Source organism: Gavia stellata, chromosome 32, assembly GCF_030936135.1.
Source record: "Gavia stellata isolate bGavSte3 chromosome 32, bGavSte3.hap2, whole genome shotgun sequence".
NCBI lineage: Eukaryota > Metazoa > Chordata > Aves > Gaviiformes > Gaviidae > Gavia > Gavia stellata.
This window is the reverse complement of record NC_082625.1, coordinates 5,037,727-5,060,453: the sequence shown is the minus strand read 5'-3', so window position 1 is coordinate 5,060,453 and position 22,727 is coordinate 5,037,727. Positions and strand designations below refer to the sequence as shown.

At 48.0% G+C, this 22,727-nt stretch overlaps 1 protein-coding gene across 3 annotated transcripts; it reads left to right on the top strand.

The window, feature by feature from the left end:
• The first annotated feature begins 337 nt into the window (after positions 1 to 337).
• SCAMP4 (secretory carrier membrane protein 4) lies at positions 338 to 21,483 on the top strand. Of its 3 annotated transcripts, none has more exons than XM_059831723.1 (7): positions 338 to 373; positions 6,347 to 6,414; positions 6,857 to 6,912; positions 12,979 to 13,135; positions 16,324 to 16,425; positions 17,399 to 17,516; positions 18,248 to 21,483. In XM_059831723.1, exons 3-7 carry the CDS (start codon positions 6,906 to 6,908, stop codon positions 18,422 to 18,424), a joined length of 561 nt encoding a protein of 186 aa, XP_059687706.1. In that variant the 5' UTR covers positions 338 to 373; positions 6,347 to 6,414; positions 6,857 to 6,905; the 3' UTR covers positions 18,425 to 21,483. The 3 variants fall into 3 exon arrangements, with proteins under 3 accessions (XP_059687706.1, XP_059687705.1, XP_059687707.1); XM_059831722.1 differs by having other exon boundaries at positions 355 to 382; positions 6,344 to 6,414; XM_059831724.1 differs by having other exon boundaries at positions 368 to 382.
• Positions 21,484 to 22,727: the final 1,244 nt, after the last annotated feature.

The following is a 22,727-nucleotide window of genomic DNA, read 5'->3' as shown; positions in this document are numbered from 1 at the left end:
GCTCCGCCACCCCGCAGGGGCCACCCCCGCACCCCCGCCCCGGCCCACGCACCCGTCTGGGTGACACACCCACCCCCTCGGGGCGGCAAAGCCTCCCCGGCGGGGACGGGGCCCCGGCGCGCCCCCCGCCCCTCCCGCCCCGTGACAGTCCTGTCCCTCCCGGCCGCCGTAGCGGAGTCAGTCGCGCCTCAGCCCACGCCCCGTAGCCGGCTGGCTCCTCACGTGATGAGTTGGGGGCGTGCCGCGGGGCACGCTGGGAAGTGTAGTCCGCGCCGCCGGGAGCGCGGCGGCGACGGCCATTGGAGGGACTCTCTTTCCCAGCGCGCCTCGCGGCGGGCTCGGGGGAGCGGGGCTCCGGCCGCTGCGCCTTGAGGTGGGCACGGTGAGCGCCGGGCCGGGGCCGCGGCTGCGGGGGGCCGGGGACAGGCCGGGCCAGGGGGCAGCGAGGCGGGGCGGGGCTGGGGGCCAGCGGGGACAGTCCTCGGGGGAGGAATGGGGGGGAGCTGGGGGTCGGGAGGGAGCGCGGGCGGCCTCGGGGGCTCGCGGGGCAGCGGGCCCGGCCCAGGGGGGTCTGCGGGGGGGGATGACAGAGCTGCCTCAGCCCTGGGGGGCTGCCCGGGGAGGGGGGTGACGGGGTCAGCCCTGGGGACAACAGCGATGGGGGTAACGGGGGCAGCGGGGGGGCGGCAGGGGAGGGGGTGCGGGAGGGCCTGTGCTTGGGGAGGTATCGGGGACAGGTCTGGGGGGAGGGAGCGTGTGTGGGGAGGAATCGGGGACAGCCCTGGCGCGGGGGAGGGATTGGGGTCAGCCCCGGTGGGAGCAGCTATCGGGGGCAGCGTGTGCGGGCGGTGCTGGAGCAGCCCCGGCGGCGAGCGGGGAGGGGGTCCCGTGCCCCGCACGGAGCGCGGCGGCGGGTGTGCGGCGGCTGCCTCTGTCCCCTCGGGGACCGCGAGCACCCCGGCTGCGCTCCCCCCGCTCCCCGAGGGGTGCTCGGGATTTGCCTCTCACAACCTCCCCGAGAGCCGGGACCCCTCTGCCAGGGCCGGGCTCGGGGGCTCCCAGGGGAGCGCAGGGCAGGCCGAGGGGATGAGGCCGGTGCGTCCGGGGCAGGCCAAGGGGATGAGGCCGGTGCGTCCGGGGCAGGCCAAGGGGATGAGGCCGGTGCATTCGGGGCAGGCCAAGGGGATGAGGCCGGTGCGTCCGGGGCAGGCCAAGGGGATGAGGCCGGTGCGTCCGGGGCAGGCCAAGGGGATGAGGCCGGTGCGTCCGGGGCAGGCCAAGGGGATGAGGCCGGTGCGTCCGGGGCAGGCCAAGGGGATGAGGCCGGTGCGTCCGGGGCAGGCCGAGGGGATGAGGCCGGTGCGTCCGGGGCAGGCCGAGGGGATGAGGCCGATGCGTCCGGGGCAGGCCGAGGGGATGAGGCCGGTGCGTCCGGGGCAGGCCAAGGGGATGAGGCCGGTGCGTCCGGGGCAGGCCAAGGGGATGAGGCTGGTGCGTCCGGGGCAGGCTGAGTGCAGGCCGGCTGCACGGCTCCTGCTGGGGAAGTTCGTGAGTCTCCAGGGACTGTGAGGAGCAAGGGTGAAGCTTTTAGATGTGTGTGGTTTGGGTACCAGCTCTTTCGTATACTGCCCTTGATAGAGCCAGTACACGGACATTGTAATTTTATTTCCCCCTCTCTGGCTTACTTTTTTTGTGAGCGTTAACTAGCTCAGGAAACTCTTATCCGACCCTGTGATGAAGAGAGCAGTAGATTAGAAATTAAGCAGGTAATGGATTAATTTATCTGCTTTTTGGTGTTATTCTGGGCCAGCTAATGTTGTTGCTACTGTCTGCAGCCCAGGTCTTCTACGTGAGGCCAGTCCAAGTAGGTGACAAGTGGTAGAAAAGGCTGGTGCCCTGAACACGTGTGTTTCTGTGCTTTCTGTCTTCCTCTTGAGCCTTCTGCAGTTCTGCCCCTAAGCAGCTGAGCTTTACTTCTGGAAGCAGTCGTATCAAAGTCAGTATTTGTCTGCTGTGGGTTCCGTAGTTCCTAAATTAAGGCTTCTGCCCATCTGCTGAGGCAGTAGACATGGCTGTGTAAACAGGCTGGGAGAGACCTGAGGGGAATTGCTTCTGATTGTGCTTTCTTACCAGCTCCAGGATGGGAGACGAGGGGGAAGGGGAGCAGCAAAATGCCCTGTACAGCCAGGCACCCCCAGAGGCTCCAGTAACTTGGAGCTGTCTGTCAGACTGACATGGGAGGAGGCTAACCCTTGCTAACTTTATTGTTCCCTGTGCATTTTCTCAGCGGCAGTGCTGCCATAAACAGTTTCTCCATTCTCACTTGTCATATTGGGCAGGTTTTGGAATTACTTTTTTGGCTGGTTTTGTCACCTCATCTAATTTGAAGCACAGCACTGCAGGCTTTGCGCTGGCGTTGACGATGGGGCAGTGTCCCACTCTGCGAGGGTTGGCAGCATATGGCAGGGAGAGGAAACACCATCAAATATAAACTGTATCAGCTATACAAAGTCTAGGTTCGTAAAGCTGAGCCAAGCGTTTTGGTGCCTTGCAGAGTGACCTCTGCTGCCTTGGGCTCTCTGGGAAGTTCCTGACAGGAGTTGGGCATCTCAATGAGGCTCAAACCCAGCCTTTTTTCTTAAAACCAGTGCAGGGTCACCACTTTCTTTTTAAATGCAACTGGAAAGGCATACGAGCAAGGCATTCGCTTGTCTTGGGAACACTGGAGGTTGCGTTGATTCCTTGCCGAGCCTGGTGGTTTCAAATCCACGACGCCCAGATCCCTGCAGGGTGCCCTTGCTTTTGGGCCATTTGCTCTTCCAAAATGTCTGGGGTCTCCTGGCTTGCAGCATGAAGTGACTTCCGAAAGCCTGGTCTCTGGTGATAGCCCTCACCAAAGGGGTAAGCTTGAACCACTTTCAGGAGATGTGCGTTGTGCCCAGGTCTTCTCATTCCACTTGTGCCCTAATCATTAAATCATTATCTTACGAGGGACTGTTGGCAAGTTCTTCTGCCGTTGCTGTTATGTATGGATCCTGCCCCTCGATTTGCTTTCGGCAAAGTGCTCTAGATTAAACACTCGAGTACAGATCTGCGTAGAAGCTCTTAGCCTCGCTACAGTCATCATATTGGAATGAAAATATAAAAGCAGTACAGAAAATATCCTAAAGCAAGACTTCAGAAGCTGGTGAATTTTGCTGGATGGAAAGCTTAGGATGTTGGGCTCTTCTGGGTTTGGCCAGGACGTCTGCAGATGGCACGAGAGGAGCTGGTGTCCTGTGAATCTGGTCTTAGGGGACTTGCCCCAGGTCACCAGGTGGATTTATGGCAAAGCAGGAATGAGTTCAGCTCTCCCACCTCCCTGTCAGAACTCCTTTTTTGCCCTGTCCTTTATTTATTTCCCCTACTGCCCTTCTGTCTTTTTGGAGAAAGTAGTAGTGAGAAATAACTGAAACTTTTAAAGCTATTTACTGTAATATAGGCAGAATAAACAAGGGGACTAAATAGTAACATACACACAGTCGTATAATGTGCCTCAAGCAGATTGCCGCAGGTATTCCTTCACAAAATTTTCCCTAATCTGAGACGGTGAAATGTGTTTCACAGTAAAGTCGCATTCAGAGTAATCATGTTGTTGTCCTCCTAGAAGAACAGTGCTGCTTGCATACATGTCTTGGTTTAAAAGGAAAATGCTGTCTCCTAAAATGACACAGGGCATTTTTGTCTTTGAAACACTGGTAAAGAAAAGCTCCGACTGTCTCCAGTGGGCTCTTGTGAGTCATGTGTGTTGGACTGTAAACTTTGGAGTTATTCATTGACCGCGGATGAGCACAGTGGAAAATGGAAGTTCACTTTGCACCATGGCTTCCTTAGCTTGTGTGGCTTTTTCCTGCCTCCGCAAGTAGTGGATTTTATATGAAGAAATCTCTGCAGTGGAGGGCAGGACGTTGGGTTTTATCTATTCCCAATTAAACTGAAAACATTCCGGTGAATAGAGCGCTTATTTATATGTGTTGTTATCTTGCACAAATTCACGTGTGGTTGGATGATGCCTGTTTATGTACCTGTTTGCCTGTATTTGCTGCAAAATCGATTTCCCTATGGCAGGATCTCACAACTGGAGCGTGACTTGAGGATGGTTAGGCTGCACAGTGAATTTTCCCCCTAAAGGAGATTTAGCCACTGTCCGTCCGAGCTGAGCAACGTCATCACTTACAAGACACAAGATTTTTCCCTGCCTGTACATCTGAGGTCTGTTATCCTGAGACCCTGCAATTAAGAGTTTGCAGAAACCCTGCCCAAATTAAGTGGTGAGCTGGGGAGGTATGAAAACAGCGACTGCTGTGCGAGTATATCTCAGAGCACTGAACAAAAATATTATTGGGTTGGATCGTGGAGTCTGAGTTCACGCCCGCGAAAGGTTTGAGCTTGCTGCCGTAGGTGTCCGTGGGGGAAAGCTCCCTGTCCTTTCACCAGGAGCAGAGCTGGAGACTCGGTGCAGCTGAACCAGTGGAAGGTCAATGCATCTCAGGAGCTGATTATTCAGTGTAAAACTTGGTCGTATGCGCTTGTCCTTGCAGAAAGAAATATTCTTAATGCTGCTTTGTGGTTCCAAAACACATCTTTCTGAAGGGGAATTACATTGTTCCAGGAACTCTTGTGAGATTACTCATAAAAGCAAAGGTTGCCGAAGAGAGGACTATTTGGTAGTTGAGGTCGTAGCTTCTTTACTTGTTAATCATAGAATATCTCGAGTTGGAAGGGACCCATAAAGATCATCTCTGTCTTCAAAGCATTAAACTGTGACTGAGATTTATTAGGAAGTGAGCAGGTAAATGAGAACAACAGGGTAAGACGAGAAGGCAGCGGATCACCGGAATGCTGTTTTCTCTGGTTTTCTTATTCATTTATTTGAGTTAAAGCCACTCAACTGCACCACAGTTGTCTCCTTAAGAAGGGAGGGCACCCAAGAGCTACTGTTTGGCCACAATGCCCCTGTCAAGCCAGGAATGTGTCCTTTGGTCTTTCCTTCTGGTCCCTTTTCCAGCAGACAGACTGACACCTCCCACTGCTCTGCAGCTGTAAGACACTGGCACTGAAGTAGATGAACTAAATAATCCTCTTCCGAAGGTGGACCCTATTCATTTGCTCATCTTTCGGTGAAAGATTCTTTTCTCTTAGTGCTTTAGCATAACCGGTGTTTGTGTGTCATTTATTCTTCCCCCAAAATTTACGGATCTCAGCTGGGAGCAGCTGCAAATGGGTGGGGTGAAGTTTTAATTGTATTCTTAACTGTCTTCATACTTTATTTTCCATTCACACATTTTAAAAAGGCAAAGCAAAATGCTTCCATTTCTAAATGATAAGTTATAAAATGCCTGTCAGACAGTGGGTAATGTCTGTATTGTGGGAAAGCCCGGCGGCTTCAGCTGCAATGGGGCCCCTCGTGCGAGCCTTTAACCAGGGAGTGCTGCCCTGAGCAGCTCATGACTGACATAGCTTTCCTATGCACACTCTGTTGCTTTCTTTAGGCTGGTACGAGCAAAATAATATGTTCTCCTCTGTGTTGGTGTAGTTAAGCTTGTATATAACTGCATCTCTACGTACAGGAGGAATAAGCTGCCTGCATAGGTCCCACTTCTTACCAGAGTGCCGTTGTCTCCACCAAGGACTGTGCTAGAGTAGCTCAATTAAAAAGGAAAGTAAATGCAACCCCAACAAAATAATTGCACCACTGTAAACTCTGCAACCTCCAGACCACACCCGGGGCACGCAGGGGGACAGCACAGAGATGCAGAAAAGGGAACAAGCTGCTGTAAATCCCAAGGGCTTTGGATACAACACAGCTATTCTGACCTCGGTGCTGCGGTTGCTGTCGGTGCCGGCAGCAGCATGTGGCATTTGTTGTGTTTTTGTAGGGGCGGTTTGTAGTCTATGCTTCCTTCATTCTGCGTAACTCTTGTCAGACCTTGCAGTGCTGGTTTAGAGGGTTGTTTTGTGGTATTCTGGGATTTGCAGGTAGGGGCACAGGGTGTTTTTATCCTTAACGAAAAAGGGATAGAATCAAAGCTCAGCACAGACCTCTCTGCGGCTTTCATCTGCGTGATCAGTTCTGCCAAAATCGGCAACACGGCTGACGCCGAGTAAACTTTGCAGGATTTGATTCTTCCAGAAGTATGGTCATGTTCAATGGTGGTAACAGGAAGAATGAATCTGCAATTTAAGAAGGGTTGTGCAGAATTATTAAAATAATGAGGGATGTTGGGGTTTGGGTACCAGCTGTTTTGGTTTTTTTTAACAGCAGTTTACTTCCCAGCTAACAGTAATAACCTGTTTGTTTCAGCAGTTGGGAAGGTCCACAGAGAGCCAGGAGCCAACAAATCATCTCAACACCTAAATGAGGCATTAAGTCTGGTGAGCTCGTACAAATTTCTCTTCTGATGTATGCACTTTGCTGGGTCCCAGCCAGACCCGTCTGTCTCAGCTTGTTGTCTGGCTGCAGCTGGAAGGTGCGCATGTTCTGGCAGTGGCTTGCTGTGCGTCCTCGGCCTTTGCCAGGTACCGCTAAGAGCACGTTTGTTTGCTGCTGAATAACACAAGCCTTAAAAGTGGTTGACAGTGGGGTTGTGCTGAATGAGATGCTACCAGGTGGAGCCTCATATGAACAAGGAGAAATCGTAATCCTTTCTGTAAGGTTCCAGCATGCCTACTTTGGGCACTTGGAGATGAGTAGCTTGTAGTGGGAACCCCAGGCTCGCAGTCTGTCAAACACTGTGCCGGAGATACTCCCGATTCCAGGAGGTTCTTTGGGCGCTGGTTAGTGACGTGTGCTGACCTGATTTTCTTTCTCCAATAGATCTGTTGCTATCTATCTGAAACTTCACCGGGGAACACTCCTAATAGAAATGGCAGGTAAGAGCACTTCAAAACATGGCAATGTAGGGAGAGCGGCTTCAGAGAATGTTTTTCGGTATTTGCTGATGGCTGTAACGCATCAGGTATGCGACATGTATCCCTTCCTGAGATCTTAGTGATCCCTAAAGCTCTTCAGCTACTTCTCTTTTCTTGCCTTGGTCACGTTCACTTTTATGCTGTATCCACTGTAGATTTGTCAGCTGAGGTTACTGTTCTAGTGTTAAAGGCTCAGCTGTGACTTGTTCGAAAGTTTTATGAGGATGGAATTTATTCACAAAAAAGTACATGAGAATAATTCCTTCCTTATAGAGGCTAAAAAGCTTTCCACTGTGTCCTTAGCTGTACTATTGATATTAATACATCTTAATTTTAATTGTAGTGAAATTAGTAACAAAATTCCTCCTAACTTTTTTAAGATAAGAGAAAGTCTGGGACTTGCATGCAGCTGCTGTTCATTGATAATACAGTTTGGTTTTTGAAAGCACGGGTTGTGCTTGCTGATCTAATGCGTTGATCCTAGCCTTGATGGGAGTGCTGTAGCACTCCAAGCTATGCAGTCAGACACGAAAGGGGATATTTTCATTTGATTTCTTTTGTCTGTTCTCGGAAGTAACCCAGAACAGTTGAAAACTATAGGGTCTCTGGGTGGGAAAAAGTGGTCACCTGGCTGCTTGCAGCTGGGCGGCAACAGAGAAGAGGTGTAATCCTGATCTTTGTGTACCTAGCAAACAATTGTGGAAGTATTTGGAGCATTTTGTGAGCTTGAAAAATGACAAACTGCCGTGGCCGGTGCCTAGCAGACCAGTTGGTTTTGCCCCGCCATTTGGGGACTCCTGCACTAGGGGCTGGTAGCAGCTCTATTGCCCGTGGCAGATCTGTACTGTAGGAGAGAGAAAATGGAAGAGAGCAGAACCAGAGTAACTAGCTGCAGCTTCAGCTGTTGAAGAGGGACAGAGCAAAATTTTCCTTATCCCTCACAAAAAAAGATTGTTAGAGAATCTGCTTTTACTGTGGTTGGTTAATCTTGGTCTTACTCACTTCCCTAGAGAGCTGTCTCTTTAGCTTTAAAAGCTGTGCCCCCTTCCTGTCCTCTGATCCAGCATTGTTATGTCCTTTTGTAGGCTGCTGAGACAGACTGTCCAGGCGAAAACCCATTAGGTGTTTATAGCAAACAAAAAATTAGTGCTAAGAAGTCCAAATTCCTACGGACTTTGAAAGCAGCCGTGGGACATCAGCACTGCATGTGATGGGGTCAGCAGTAGATTTAACCAGTAACTAATACCAGCTTTAGAGGGTATCTGAATTAATGTAAAATGCATTTAGAGGAGATGGGTGAGGAGGGGCAGAAGACTTAATGTTTGTTTTTATAAGGAAAAGTCTACTGAAAAGTCAAGTTGGGCTGGTGACTTCAGACATTATTCCATATTTAATTCTGATGTACTCACAGTGGGCGTTATCCTCACCATAGTTCCTGCATGAAAATATGCCTTCCCTTTGCATGAAGTAAAGCCTTTTCTTTCCTAAAGCATGGCTTACAGCTTTAGACTCTTCCCTGCCAACCTTCAAATGAAGTTAAGAAGCTGCTCCTGCGAAATGTCTTCTCTTGCCATTATCTCTGTGTGAGAAGGGGAACTCTTGTGCTGACAGTTCTTGTTCAGACATTTCCTCTCATCTTCTGTGCCATTTGGAGGTTTTCCCAGGACATTCTTCATCTCTTCCTCCGGTTGTTTTTAATTCTGTTTACTGGGGCCGAAGTGGACTAGAGACAGTTAGTCACAATGCCCTGGAATCAAACTTTAATCAGCACTGGAAGGCAAGAGCAAACATTCCCAAACATGTAGCAACACGCATCCAGGCACACACGTATACGCAGACAAATCTGCGTATCTGTCTAGAAGCTGACAGCAGCTTAAATGCAGAGGGTTTAGACATTTAATTACTTGATTTTAAAACATAATTTCTTCTCAAGGTAAGGTTTTCTTTTTCTTCACCATATCACTTTTGTCAGCATTTGCCGATTTATTGTATCTGAATGCAAAGCTTTTTTTTTTTTTTCCTGGGGCTTAACCTTACAGGAAAAACTTGGCTTTTGAAGAAAAAAGGGTGTGTTCATGAGTCCTGTCACAACAAAATCATCCCTGACATTTGACTTGCCTTCCCTGAACTGGATGGTATCTGAGTACTAAATTCCAGTTTGAGAGATGCTTTGCGAAGGCACCCTTCCTTACTGTCACTGGGACGTATCTACTACAGGTCCTAAGGCCTGATCCATGTGCCAGCAAGCCCACTTACTCAGAGCTTGTGTCTGAAGGTAAATCTGCTTGTCTGGACAATCACCAGCCTTTCCTCTTGCTTTGGTTTTCTGAGAGGTTGTAACTAAAAACCTCTGTGCAGCCTGATTCCCCCAGATGTTGCTGGTCTCTCCCCCCTTCCTGCAGAACCTCATCCTGGAGCTTATTTTTAGTGTTTTTTGTCTTGCAGTACTTTCACGCAACTTTACACTGATGTGTAAAGGTATCAAATCCATGTGTTGCTTATTAGCTCGTATCTATTCCTCGCTCTAAGCCTTGCAAGTGCTAGTTTATATGTCGTGTCCGCTGCTGAGGAAGGAGAACAAGGTGTTTGGTGTCCAGGGTGAGGATGAACACGCTGCAGTGAGTAACGTGAATGGCCAGAGCTGGCGATGGTTTTCCTTTTTGATTATTGTGAGTCCCCTCAACCTAGGGGTCCACGGGTGTGTATTGGGAAGGTGTGGAGGATATTACACTTGCTCAGCCATATGAATGTTTCTGCATTTAGCTAATATCTGTGTTCTGCATTGTAGAAAAGGTGAATAACTTCCCACCGCTCCCCAAGTTTATCCCTCTGAAACCATGTTTCTACCAGAATTTTGCTGATGAAATTCCCATCGATTATCAATCTCTGGTGAAGAGAATCTACCACGTATGGATCTGTAAGTTGAATAAGAAAGCTGTGCTGGGGAAACATATGTCTGTAGTGAAAAAACCACAGATTTCAATGACTTATGTGCTTTAAAGTTTTGATTGCAATTAGTTGATGAAAAGCAATTCCTCTTAGAATACTGTAATGTAACTTTATGCCCAAATTTTAAGCTGTCTTGCCTTGAATCTTTGCCACAGAGCTGCTGTTGAAGAAAGGAGAGAGTATCAGTGCTAGAAAATTCTATTAGTAAATTTGAGGAGGAAAAAAGCAAACCACATTTGATACCTTTATTAATGTCATGTTACGTTTTCCTCCCAAAAACAGCCCTCTTAAAGTAATTCCCAATTCACCTAAGATAAGATGAATAGGAGAATTTTTGGCAAGAAAATAGTTGTGGCTTGTTTGCTTGCTACCTGTCTCCCCACCTTGCTATAGGAAGGCTAAAATTCCCCCTTGTTTGTGCCATCTCCAGATTTCCCTTCCCAATCAAAGCAGTATCTTCTAGCGATACGCTGTCTCTTCCTTAGCTATCCATAGCCCGCAGAACGGTCCCCATCCTGCTGGAGAAGGGCGCTGATCCTCTTGGTCCCAGCTGGTGATTTGCTGATACTCGGTATGAACAGACCTCCTGGCTCTGGCCTTGTGCTGTCTGGCTTCGCCATTCAAAAGCCAGTAATGAAAATTGACCGTTCTTCTCCAAGGAATGAAATGGGATGAAAAATGGTGTGCCAGGCCTAGAGAACCACAGGGAATGCTTTGGAAGATTAAAAATCTTTTTGCCTTGCTTATCTTTTTTTCCCCAAATGCTTGTCATCCTATTTACCCTTCTCACTGAAGGAAAGCTTGTTTTCTGCCAGATATGCATTTGGTGGCATGGCTTTTATTCCAGATGCATAGGATGTGTGTATGAGAGAGATTTGTGTGCATAAATAATAGCATAATCTATCACTCCATTGTTCTTTCGTTATTTAGAGATGCTGAAATGAGCTCTGTAATTTTCTTGCCTGAAGAAACTGCTTGTCCCTTCAGACTAACTGGTTAAATGTTGCATGCTGTAAAGCTGCCTTTGTCTGCGACTCTTCCTAAACAAAGCGCCCCTCATTCAAGTTAATGGCAGGCTGGAAAGGTGCCAGCCATTTGGGCAACGAGTCTACGCATGGCTGAGGAGACCTGGCATTTTCACCAGGAGTTTTAAATTTCCAGCTGCAGCACACTTTCTTTTGGGGTCTCCCCAACTTTTTGGGATGGGATGGAGAGAGAGACGCATATGGAGGGAAGACGGTAAACAAGAAAAGGCCGGTGTTAAAAATAGAAACACAAAAGTCGTTGCTAGAGGGTTGAATGCTCATTACTTTAATTGGATGTGAACGTTTTATTAAGGTGGATGGTGATTTGGGGAAACCTGTACCAGAGCTCCCACTACTGGAGAACAAACTCCTGCCTGATGCGCAGGGAGAACCAGAAGTTCCTTAAAACTTTATAGGTGCTCTTGGCGTGGTGTGGGGTTTTTTTATTAAGTAACTTTTGGAGAATAAATGACTTCCGAAAATAAAAATTTGGAGAAGTACAGCTAATTACCGAAGAAATGAAATGTAAATAATTGAAATTCTTTCTTCCCCCCAATATTAAGAGACATCCAAACCATTGCGTGTAAAGCCTTGTTGTTAGCTACTCAGAAGGAATTTTCTTTGTAGTAAAACAACGTTTTATTTTAACTCTCATGTAATTTGTATGTCAGGAGCAGCAGCTGGGTTCGGATGCTTTCCACACTGGATTCTCCTGACTGTGTTGTCAATATTATTTTACAACCACAAAACTTTGTAGTTGTTTAGCAGCCCCCGGGCTGCGTGAAGGCAGGTGGTTCTGTGCCAAGAGGAGGAAAGAGAAGAGTCAGAAGGAGAGGCCAGACTGGCGTCGGGAGTCAGAAGACCAAGCCAGTGATGTGTGGGCATGCTGCAGAGCCACCCCATGTAGTGAAGCAAGGAATGGGCAGGGCAAAGGGTGATGAGGAATTAGGGTATTTAATTTTGACTGAATAAATGAGACCAGGGTCCAAAGTGTTACTGTGAGCTCATCACCAGGTGGTACTGAAGAGTCTTTTGTGTTTGGACCCTCCGCCTTCTCATTTCTCTTTATCTGTGTTAATTGATACAGGTTACCGCAATGTTTTTTAAGAGTAACCACCTGTTTTCTGAATTAGGAGCTTGTAACTGAGCTAAGCCTCTTCGACACTGGCAGAGACGGGGGGGATGCAAGGACAGCTGCAGGGAGTCCCTGGAGTATTGAGGGGAGCACGGGGAGGAAAGCGGGGAGCCCCTGGCAGGGGGACTGAGCTCAGCCTGCGAAAGCTAGGAAGTGTGCAGCCCGGGCTTTGCGGTGATGTTGAGCTTCAGGGAGAGGGGGGAGCAGTGTCACTTCATGCAGGTCTACTTAGCGCAGCACTGGTGTGCTCTGGGGGCTGTTGTCAACTGTTCCTTTTTATCCAAGTGGCAGGAACAGGGATGTGAAAGGGCCTTTAAGCCACCCTTGTGGTCCCATGTTCTCAGCCTGATTGGAGTTTGCTTATCCCCTCGCTCAAGGCAGCGCTTGCACAAGCCCTCAGGCTAACTTCCAGGCTTCCTCAGAGGCCCAGGGAAGCAGAGAGCGAGCCTGCAAGGCGCTGTGCTGGCTTTGTAGTAGCTCCTGAGGCAGCCTCAGCAAGCATGGAGACCAAAGTCATATTGAGGCTGGCTGCAGGGCAGTGTTCTACACCCCTCTCCTCTCATAAAGGGGTTTTGCTACAAATGGGAATTGAACCTTGCTCGTAATTCATAGTAATAGTGGTCTGAGTCTTGTACTGGTCACACCGGTTGTTACCTAGCTCTCCATCCTTTGGCAGGTCCCAAAAGAGTTTCCTCATCCCTCTGCTGCAGCACTGGCTCTGGAGATGGATGCGTCTGTGCTGCCGGCTCCTGGGGTCGTGCAGGAACCTGCGACTCGCTTGGAGCGGCTGCATTATTGGGCTTGAGTTTCCCACAGCAGCGTGGACCCTTCCTATTATAACACCGGGTGTTTGTTTCCTTCTTGCGTGAAGATGTGAAACTGCACAACCTCACGTTCTTTCCTCTGCCCTCTTTACAGTTTACTGCATCACGCTAGTAGTGAATATAATTGCATGCCTGGCGTGGTGGATCGGAGGAGGCTATGGGGTCAATTTTGGTTTGGCCATCCTCTGGTTTATCCTCTTCAGTCCCTGCGGCTACGTCTGCTGGTTCCGACCTGCGTACAAAGCCTTTCGGTAAGTAGAAGCCCATGAGGCATTTTGTTTCGGTTTCCTCTGGGAGAGAGATGTGTTGTTATTGGGGAGTGCCCCTGGAGATATCTCTGTCTGAGATAAAGATTAAGGACTTGATGTCAGAATGTCTTGTTTACTTTTGAAATGAAGAAGAATGTGGCTACTTTTAAATACTAGATGTAGGACTGAGGGTCACCTGCCTGGGATTGGAGGTGAGCAGCAGCGAGTAGTTTGCCACTTCCATGAGGATTAAATTCGTATTTTATTTAAATATCTCAAGCATAGCAGCACCCTCATATCAGTATAGCAGTAAGATAGATACTACTTTGGTAAAGCTTCATTGAGGCTTATTTTGATGGAAGACTATTAAGTTGTTAGTTTTTGAGAACTCTTCTGGTTTTTGTCTGTAGACACTTGAGAGCTTGGCTGCTTTGCTTTTTAGCTAAAAGCAGCCCTGGAGCGAGTCCTTCTGAAACTCCACAAATATTTAAAGCCATCCTACATTTTCACTTTAATTAATAATCATTTACATTTGTTCATGCTTGCTGTGGATCACGAGGCATTATTCAGACATTAATGCCTAATGCTTGTCAGAGCCGTGAAGGTCCTGAGCAGTTTCCAGCCTGACGCAGGGAGAGGAGGCACAGAGGAGGGGAGGGACCTGCGTAGTGTCACACTGCGGGTCACCCGCAGACCCCACGCACCAGTCAGGGATTTGGACTCTGAAGGTGAAGCTCTTTCTGGTTCCCCATTACCGGAATACTCTGGATTTTGATTATTCACCAGATTCTGTGATGAGTTGGTTTAGATAACAGCAAAAGCAACTGATAGAAATGGGAGTTGGCAGGTGGGATGCTATCTATTTAGCACATGCTAAACTAGTTGTTTAAATGCTCTTCCGAATTTATGCTTTGTATACTAACAACATTGGGCAGCTAATGCACTGGTGGTGCTTAAAACATCAGTGACTACATCCTGGAGTACAGGGGAGGATTATTTCTGATGGAAATGGAAGACCACTGGGTTGGATTCATCTGAAAGTTTTAATAGACATGAAAATACCAGCTCTGAACTCTTGCCCTCTGGGGCTGGGGTTTTGTCCCCATCCCTAGCTCAGGAGCTCGAGGGCCTCCGAGTGCCGGCTAGAGCTCTGTTCAAAGAGCAGTTTCCATTCTGAAGTCTGGGAAAAATTACTCCTCCCCATTGACCTCCTCTGGGCTTCACAAGGGCCGTTTCTAATTATTTCTTTAATGTTGTTTGTATGTGTTTATGCAACTGAATACTGAAAGGTCCCTGAGGTTACTCTGTGTAAAGACTTCTACAGTTAAAAAAAGAATAAGCCCTAGGGACAGACTGGCAAGCCCAGAGATCGTTGACTTTGACATCGGTTGTAGAAGAGGCTTGAAAAACACTGCAGTGGGGCAGCACTGTTTCTTGTGGGATCGCAGCTAGTCGTGATTCAGGAAGCGAGGTCAGACCCGCTTGCTATGCTTGTTCTGGGAAGAGGCAACCCTTCAATATTGGCATCATGTACTGCAAAAATGCTTTCGTAAAACCTTCGTCATACATCTGCATCCAAAATTAAATTAGCTGCAGAGCTTTGGCGCTAGGGCAAAGCTGTTGCAAATCTGCACCAGAAAGCTGGATCAGAAATCACCTTTTCTGTGTATCCTCACTAATTCCCACAGATCCTTTCAAATGAAGACTCCTCCAGCCCTTTCAGGTCGTAGTTGCAAGAGTCTGTTTGAAGACTCAGCCTCGAGCCTAATCCTTGTTAATTGGATTATGATAGACACTACTGTGAACAGTCCATGTTTAAAGTATTTCTTTCACATTGCTGCACTCTGAGGTGATATTTGAAGGGCGGGATCATGAGGATACTCAGGGATGGCAGATTTCTTTCACAGCATCTGTGTGGCTATCTTTTGAAAGATGAAAGATAACCGTACCAACACACATGGCTCAGAGCAGCAGGGGTCTGGCTGGAGGCTTTTCCACTTGTCTCAGACTAGCCAGGGTCTACTGCATTGACCTCTCCAGAGCCTGTGGTCCTGCCTCCCTCATTTCCTCTTTAGGGGCTAGAATTATAATGCTAATAAACATTAAAATTAGACATTAAAATAATAATAACTAAAATAATAAACATTTAAATACTTTCAAGGTTTAAGCAGGAGCTGGGAATGATAGGAACACTTTTGCAAACTTCCCCTTGCACCAAGATGCCTCATAAGCAACTGAAGTGGTTTTTGTAAATCGGTTGTGTAAATCATGGGCCCTGTGAGTTCCTGAGAGAACGGGGATCATTTTTATCATTAAAAATGATAGTTTGGGGAGTTTTAGATGTGCCTGGGCTTACAGTGAAACGCTGGCTTGTCAACATAACTGGTTTAATGGGATGAAGATGTTCTGCTGCAGTTCTGTGGCAGAGCCAAAACTCGGGCAAGACTGTGCTGTGCCCCAGTGCACCCATGACAGAGACTGTGAACATATCTGGTCAGCCTTCTTGTTTGGGATCATATTCATGTTGCCTGTTATACCTGCATAAATTAAAGGACCTCACATATTCAGGACCCTCTTAACCTATACATCCTGGAGATATGGAGCCCGCAAAGATGCAGAAGCATGCCTCTGCATTTCCCTGGACAGGGTACCACCCGCTTCTCTTGGTTTTCTTCCTATTATGTCCCAGTGCTGGATTATTAACCGTGGGTGTGTAAGCCTGATGACAAGCAGCCACTGAGACATTCCCATCTGGAATTCTCATGCTCAGTGATCACTTTTAGCATATGGGCAAACTGCCTGCCAGTGTTCAGGCCCCCTTGTGCCTACTTGCCAGTGGCTGAGCTGTGCAGGTGTCAGGCTGTGCTGTCCTCAGATGTTTGGTCAGAGAAATGATTCAGGTACTCTCTGTTCTGCAGGAGACTGCCTGTCCTCATGTGTTATCATGTATACAATTACTTTGGTAGAGCAATTACAGGAGCCGGGCTTATTGGAAGAGACTAGACGCTGATGATTCATGGATCTGCGTGCTTTCACTGCCGGGGAAAGAGGAGTAGCCTTCAAAATATATAGCTGTAGAGGGGTCTCTTCTCAGATACCGCATTTGAGGGTTTGTACGTGATGGGGTCAAACGTCAGTGTGAAGCAGCGCGAGGTGCCAGTCTCCCCCTAACTTCCTCTCTTCCCTCACAGGTCGGACAGCTCATTTAATTTTATGGCCTTTTTCTTCATCTTTGGCGCACAGTTTATTCTCACGATCCTGCAAGCGATTGGTTTCTCCGGATGGGGAGCTTGGTAAGCAGGACACCCCTATAGTCTTACAGCTGAGCACTCAGCTCCCACGCCTGAGAGTTTCAGGCTATGGGCTGTTTCCGCGAACTTTTGAGAAACTGGTGGGAGTCTGTACAGGGTGGAGTGGAAGCAGCTTTCTCTTTTCCTCTGTGGCATAATTATATCTGCTCTTGGAGTACACAATTCTGTTTTCATTGCTGTATTGGCAGAAGTCGGATATCTTCACCCGCTTGTTCTTTTTAGCACCTTGCTACAATATCGATTTCTTTTTACCATTTAACCAGACAGTTCCAAGATTAATCTGATCGTGTCTTAGCATTGCCCTCAAATTGTTCGCAGCACATGGTGAGCAGTGCATGATGACTCACTGTTGGCCTATAGAGCAAGTATTGTGAGAGTTGTCCTAAAATAAATGGGAGCATTTTAGTGTCTGTCCCTGTTTATGTTATAATTGTTTGGCATTTTAACTTTGTCTCTAGAGACTTGAGAGCAACTCATCCTGAAACTACAAATAATAGAAAGTCCTAGCTCTCTGTTACGGCATTTTGTTTTCTTAACTGCTGATGCTCTCCAGTTGCCCTACCTGGTTATTGCCATCAAAGGAACAGAGAGTCAGTGTAAATCATAAGACCCTCATGTTCCCTCTTCCCAGGTCTGGTCTCTAGACGCACAACCTCTGCACAACCAAAAGCACCTTGGGAATAAATCTTCTCTTCCCAAAGTCTGTGCAGCTGGCTGTCCCCTAAAGGTCTGAGACTGGATTAGTGAGGGATGCTGGCAAGCGAGATTGGAGATCTTGGGGAAATACCTGCCTGAGCTGTATTTAATTCTGTCCGTTTTCTTCATTGTTCTTTTTATTTTCAAGAGCTTTACAGCGGCCTTGTAGTTTCTGGGTATGAGTAAACAGTTTTTCTGATAATAAGAACACTTAAAGAGAGCTATAATGGTATTGTTTCTTCTTTTCTGTTTCTTCCAGTGGATGGTTGGCAGCCATTACTTTCTTTAGCACCAGTGTTGCAGCTGCTGTGTTCATGCTGTTTCCTGCCATTATGTTTACAATGTCAGCGGTCGCAATGCTTATCTGCATTTTAAGGGTAGGTGCTTCAGACGTCTCTCTGACTTGGCGTATCCACACTTTGTGTCGCAGTAATGTGAATGGGCAACATAGCAGCCACTGTAAGACATCACTGCTTTTAAACGTTTTCTAGTGTAGTCAGTGTCTCTCAGTATCTAGAGGACAAATAAATCCAGATAACACAAGACAGCTGGGGCTGGATGTTGTCACCATGTCATGTGGCAATGTTCCTTTATGTCACTCGAAGCAAGTTTCATTGCTCATTGGGATGGTCATTGATGGTAAAGGTGAAGCATCTCGAGATGGCCTGCAGTGGGGACTGGGTGGCGGGATGGGAATTGGTCCTCGGTTCTCTGCAGAAAGAAGGATTTGGAGGTAGGACTGTCTGGAAAGCTTCAGTAGACTGACAGCAGAGGAGGAGAGAAGACGGAAGCCCTGCTGAAGCAGCAGTGTCGGTTTTAGAGAGGTTTCAGCCCACTGGCCTGGGTTGGCTGCCTTGCTGTGGGAACCCCAACCTGAATCCCAGACATGTGGCTGAAATGGGTTCAAGTCTTGGGCTGATATTATCTATTTGCACCTCTGGTCACTGTATTATTACATTTTTAGTGCTTTTGTTCCTTGGGAATATAGCTCTTTAAAGAGAGAGAAATAAATACACGATACTGTACCAAAGTGACTATAGCTCTTCTGAGGAAGAGGCGTTGAGTACCTGTTGCTGACTTTCCTCTTGTTCTCTCTTTTATCTGTTAGGTACATAAAATCTACCGAGGGGCTGGTGGAAGCTTTCAGAAAGCTCAGGATGAGTGGAACAGCGGCACATGGAGGAACCCCCCCAGCAGGGAGGCCCAGTACAGCAATTTTTCTGGGAACAGCCTGCCAGAGTATCCCACAGTGCCCAACTATCCCCCGGGAAACCAATGGCCTTAAGCAGCAACAGCTGCAAACTGCCTGGATTCTCTTCTTTTTGGTCTTTTTATTATTGTTATTTGAAAAGATCATTTGCATTCCCCCCCCAAGCACCCCAGTCATCTCGGGGACTTTTTTTTTTCTGGTTTTTGTCTCCTCATCACTGCAGAAGATATGTGCTGTCAGCCCTTGCCACCTCCGGAGCACTGCACGACCTTATCAGAAAGTTTTTTGTTTGCGTTGAGTTACCAGTATTTGCCTCGTTGCAGACTGAGGAACCAACCATTCAGTGCCCTTGCTTGAGGGAATCCTCTCATGACCATGTGTGAAGAAGGCTGACTTCCCCACGATGGCGAACACTACCACAATCGCTCCTTCTCCTGCCTCCCTGCTTAGTTTTCATCAAATACACAGCACACCGCCAAGTCATCTGTAACAAACGCAATCAGAGCATTAGTAGCAACTGGTGTTTACTCTCCCGGATTAATAATCTGGAATTTTTCACTTTAAGGGAAATGCAACACCTAAATTATTTGGTACTAGTGATATCGAAGGTATTTGTAAAATCTACCACCTCATTTGCCTGCACTCTCTGGTGAAGAATCCTTTAGATAACGGTGCTTGCTGTGGGTGAGTGTTGTTCAGATGTGAAGTCCACAAGAGTTCTCAGTTGTCTGGCTAGGACTATTGTTATGCTAGAAGTCTTGCTTTCCCTGCTGCCAAAAGTTTTTGCTGGATCTGCGTGCTTCAAAGATGCAGATTCATCTCATTTGGTTAATGATTGCTCGATAAAAGCCTGATTCAAAGCCCACTGGAAACTAATGAAAAGCTTGCTGACGTTGGGCTTTGGACCTGGCTAGCTGTGTGATGTTCACCCTATTACAGGTAGGCAGCACGAGATCTCTGTGCCATCTAACTTCCATTTATGTGGCATCCAGATTTTGGGCTGACCCAAGAAATGCCCTACGGGACACACCTTGCCCTGTTGGGACACTGTTTTTTCTGGGCTCCCAGCCAGTAGCTGGATGCAAGATAACTAGTGATCTCAGTGCTGGGGCCCCAGTGTGGTTTGGGAGTAATTCTATTACAATGAATAGTTTTAATTCTGTCTTCTACTGACGCAGTTGAAATCCAAACATTATGCAGTGGGGTCTGGTAGACCAAGGAAAGCTTGTTAGTCCTCGTAACTGATGTTAGCTGTGCACACCTGGTCTGCGTCTGTGTAGCCAGCAGCACTTTCCCCTCCAGGTACAAGCAGGGAGAGATTTTTGCCTTTCTCCAAAAATCAGCTAAAGAGAGGATAAAGCTGTTGGGAGGGATAGTTTTCCCTGAGAGCTAGCATCCGTCTCATCGTTCATCTCCATTCTGTGCATGCACATCAGGACTCCTGTAGCCTGAGCCATCCAACTCCCCTGTGTCCTATGGTGATCCAAGCAGCAAAGGCTGCAGTTTTTTCTTCTCCCTCAACAGCCTGCTGTGAATTTTTTCAATCCTGTCAAAACTGGGAGGTCAGTTCCCAATATTTTTACAGGGAGTGAGTGTTCAAAGTCTTTGGGTCTGAAAGTTTCAGCCAATGATCCTGTGAAGGAACGAGTGCTCGACTGTGGAGACTTTGGAAGGTGTTGGGCATCCTGTGGGTCAGACCCAGAGCCTGCCCGGCTTGGCAGGCTGGCGGATGGGATGCCAAAGGTGTTACAGTATAAGTGGAGTCACTCCAAATTCACACTGAGTAACTGGAAAACAAAATTGGCTCCTGGAAAGGGACAGGGAGGTTGTCCTAGTTAGGTGGAATTGATTTGCAAGTGATCTTTTGAAAACTGTCTCTACATGTGCCTTATCTAATAAAATAATAGTTCACAAAGGAAAACTCTTCCTTCCCCATTGCCCCTGCAGAACTTCCCATTTGCTCTATTAACTTTTCCTGTGTCATACTGTAAATACTAAGTGAAGTACAGCTTGGAGTCTGCATGACACCTTTGTTACTAGGGCCAAAGCAAAAGCAAACATGAATCAGAGGGCAGAGCCTCCCTGAATTTCCGTTTACAAGCAACACTGACGCCCTGCTGCAGAACCAGCCTTTTGCTGGATCTGGGATATTTAACGTGCTCCGAACACGAGGGTTTTTTTCTTGCAAGTGTACAATGTGCTTGTAAGTACGAACGCTTGAAGCCTTCTTAACAGAACACGACCTGATCGCATTGTCAAGCTTTTAGGTGCCTTTGTCTTGTGTCAAGTGTAATTTTAAGTGTTCTTTGTCACTTGCCATCAGAGAGTGATAAAAGAACTGCTTGTCGATTAACTCCCTGGAAATACGATTGCACTACGGGGGAGCGAGGGGAGGTTAATGGGGCTGAACGTGAGGTTGGCCACACTTGGAAGCCAGAACATGGTGCACCTCTGTACCGCGCTCCCTCCAGCCCTGCCCCTCGCCATCCTCAGCCTCTTGCCAAAATTTTGCAAAAGCGATTGGTGTCTGTCCATTTTAGTGTGTCAGGTTGAAGATTTCAAAGGAACCAAGAGGAGAAGCGTTGCTGGGGACTCCGCATCGTGCTTCTCTCTTTTTTTCTTTTTTTTTTTTCCCCTTGGATAATCTGGGGGGACTGTTTTGAAGCACCCACGTTCAGTCACGTTGAAAATGCTTGATGCAAGGAGAGGGGGTACTTAGGTACCAAAATGGTTGGAGCCGGACACCAAAATTGTGCCCCATTAGCAGTCACTGCCTGAGATCTCTACAGAGCTGAAATGAACCTCTCTGGATAGGATCTGCCGTCTCTCATCCCCCCTCCATCCTCTTCGATGCCAGAAACCGTAATTCCAGAAAGTTGACTCAACATGCTGCCTGCACTACCGTGGCTTATTTTTTTGGACTCCTCTGTATGTTTTTAAATGTTTACATTAGATTTCTAAGACTTCTTAACACCATTAACCTGGACCTGGCTCCCGGTTTTGTTCAGCATCACGTGGCGTGTATGTGTGCGATGTTTCATGTCATTTGTGGAGCTCTGGTTTTTGTTTGTGTTTTTCTCCTGATCACAAGACAATAAATGCTCATCCTGTGCTTGATGAGAAGAACTGGCCGCATTAGAGAAGTGTGTCTGTTCCTAGGTAACCGGAGTTATCTGGCAGAGGGAAATGGCGAAATCTCTATTTTCCTCCAAAGTCTCCCATCACATGTTTTTTCCTTGAAAGAACAGCACATTTATGGATGAAGTTCATCCTCTGTGCTGGGGACCAGCGCGAGAGTGGCACACTGTGGTTTGTACTCTTACAGATGCCTGATAAGCGTTTATCAAAGGTGCTGCTGTTATTCTCATTTTCTAACGAAGGGAACTGAGAGCAGAGCTGTGGGTGGCGGCGAGAAAGTCGCATCTCCCGAGCGCTGGGGTCGAGGTCTTTTTCCTGGCCTCTCCTTAGCAGTGCAGAGACTTGTGCCAGCCCCTTGTAGCACCGGCTTCCGCCTTCTCCAGTTTATTGCCCAGAAGGAGATCGTTATCCCTGGAGTAAACAGTCTGTTTGACAGCAAAGGTGAGTTGAATCATTCTATTTAGCACGTAGCTGAATTTATTGTCCTAAATTACCATATTGTGGCTTCATACCCCAGTTCAACTCTGTAGCAGATATTTAATCCTAAGAGAGTCATTTTCATCACAGCTGCTCCATATGATGTCTGCTAATCTCAATGTCTTCCTTATATCCAAAAGCCTTGTGCCGGGTACCCTCTGCCCAGCCATCAGCACTTGCTTTGACTGCCATTGGTTTCCTCCAGCTGCTCGCTGTGCCAGTGATGTGTTGAACACGAGGATGAAATGCCTTTTGCTCAAATTCTTGCTCCAGGTCCTCAAAGTCTGAGCGCGATGCACAGCTTTAAGCTGCTGCTCCGGCTGCTACTAGGGCAGGTCCTCGGCACTTGGGAGCGACGAGTTGTTTGCCCCCGCCATGCTCCCTGCGCAAGAGCTGGGGCTCGGCAGGAGAACGGGGCAAGGCTCGTCAGGAATGTGCCCAAAGCGTGGGGACAGGGGGTGGTTGTGTAGCTGAGCTCAGCCCCCCGCCCCAAGGAGCTCTGCAAAGTCTCAGGGTGGTCGGGGTGGGGGCCCTTCGCCCAGGGGTGCATCGGATGGGACACTGCGAGGGGCCTGGCTTTTTCTTTTTCTTTTGTCTGGTTCTTGATGTGTTTCTGTCGCTCTTTGATTTCCCAGGCCCTGAACAAGACTCTTTCATGGCAGGAAGGTTTTGTCCACCCGCCCGCGAGCAGCTTGTTCTCCCGTGCGTGATGGAGAGTGGTTCGGTGTGTTGTCTGCTTGAAAATTAGCCCTAATTAACTTGT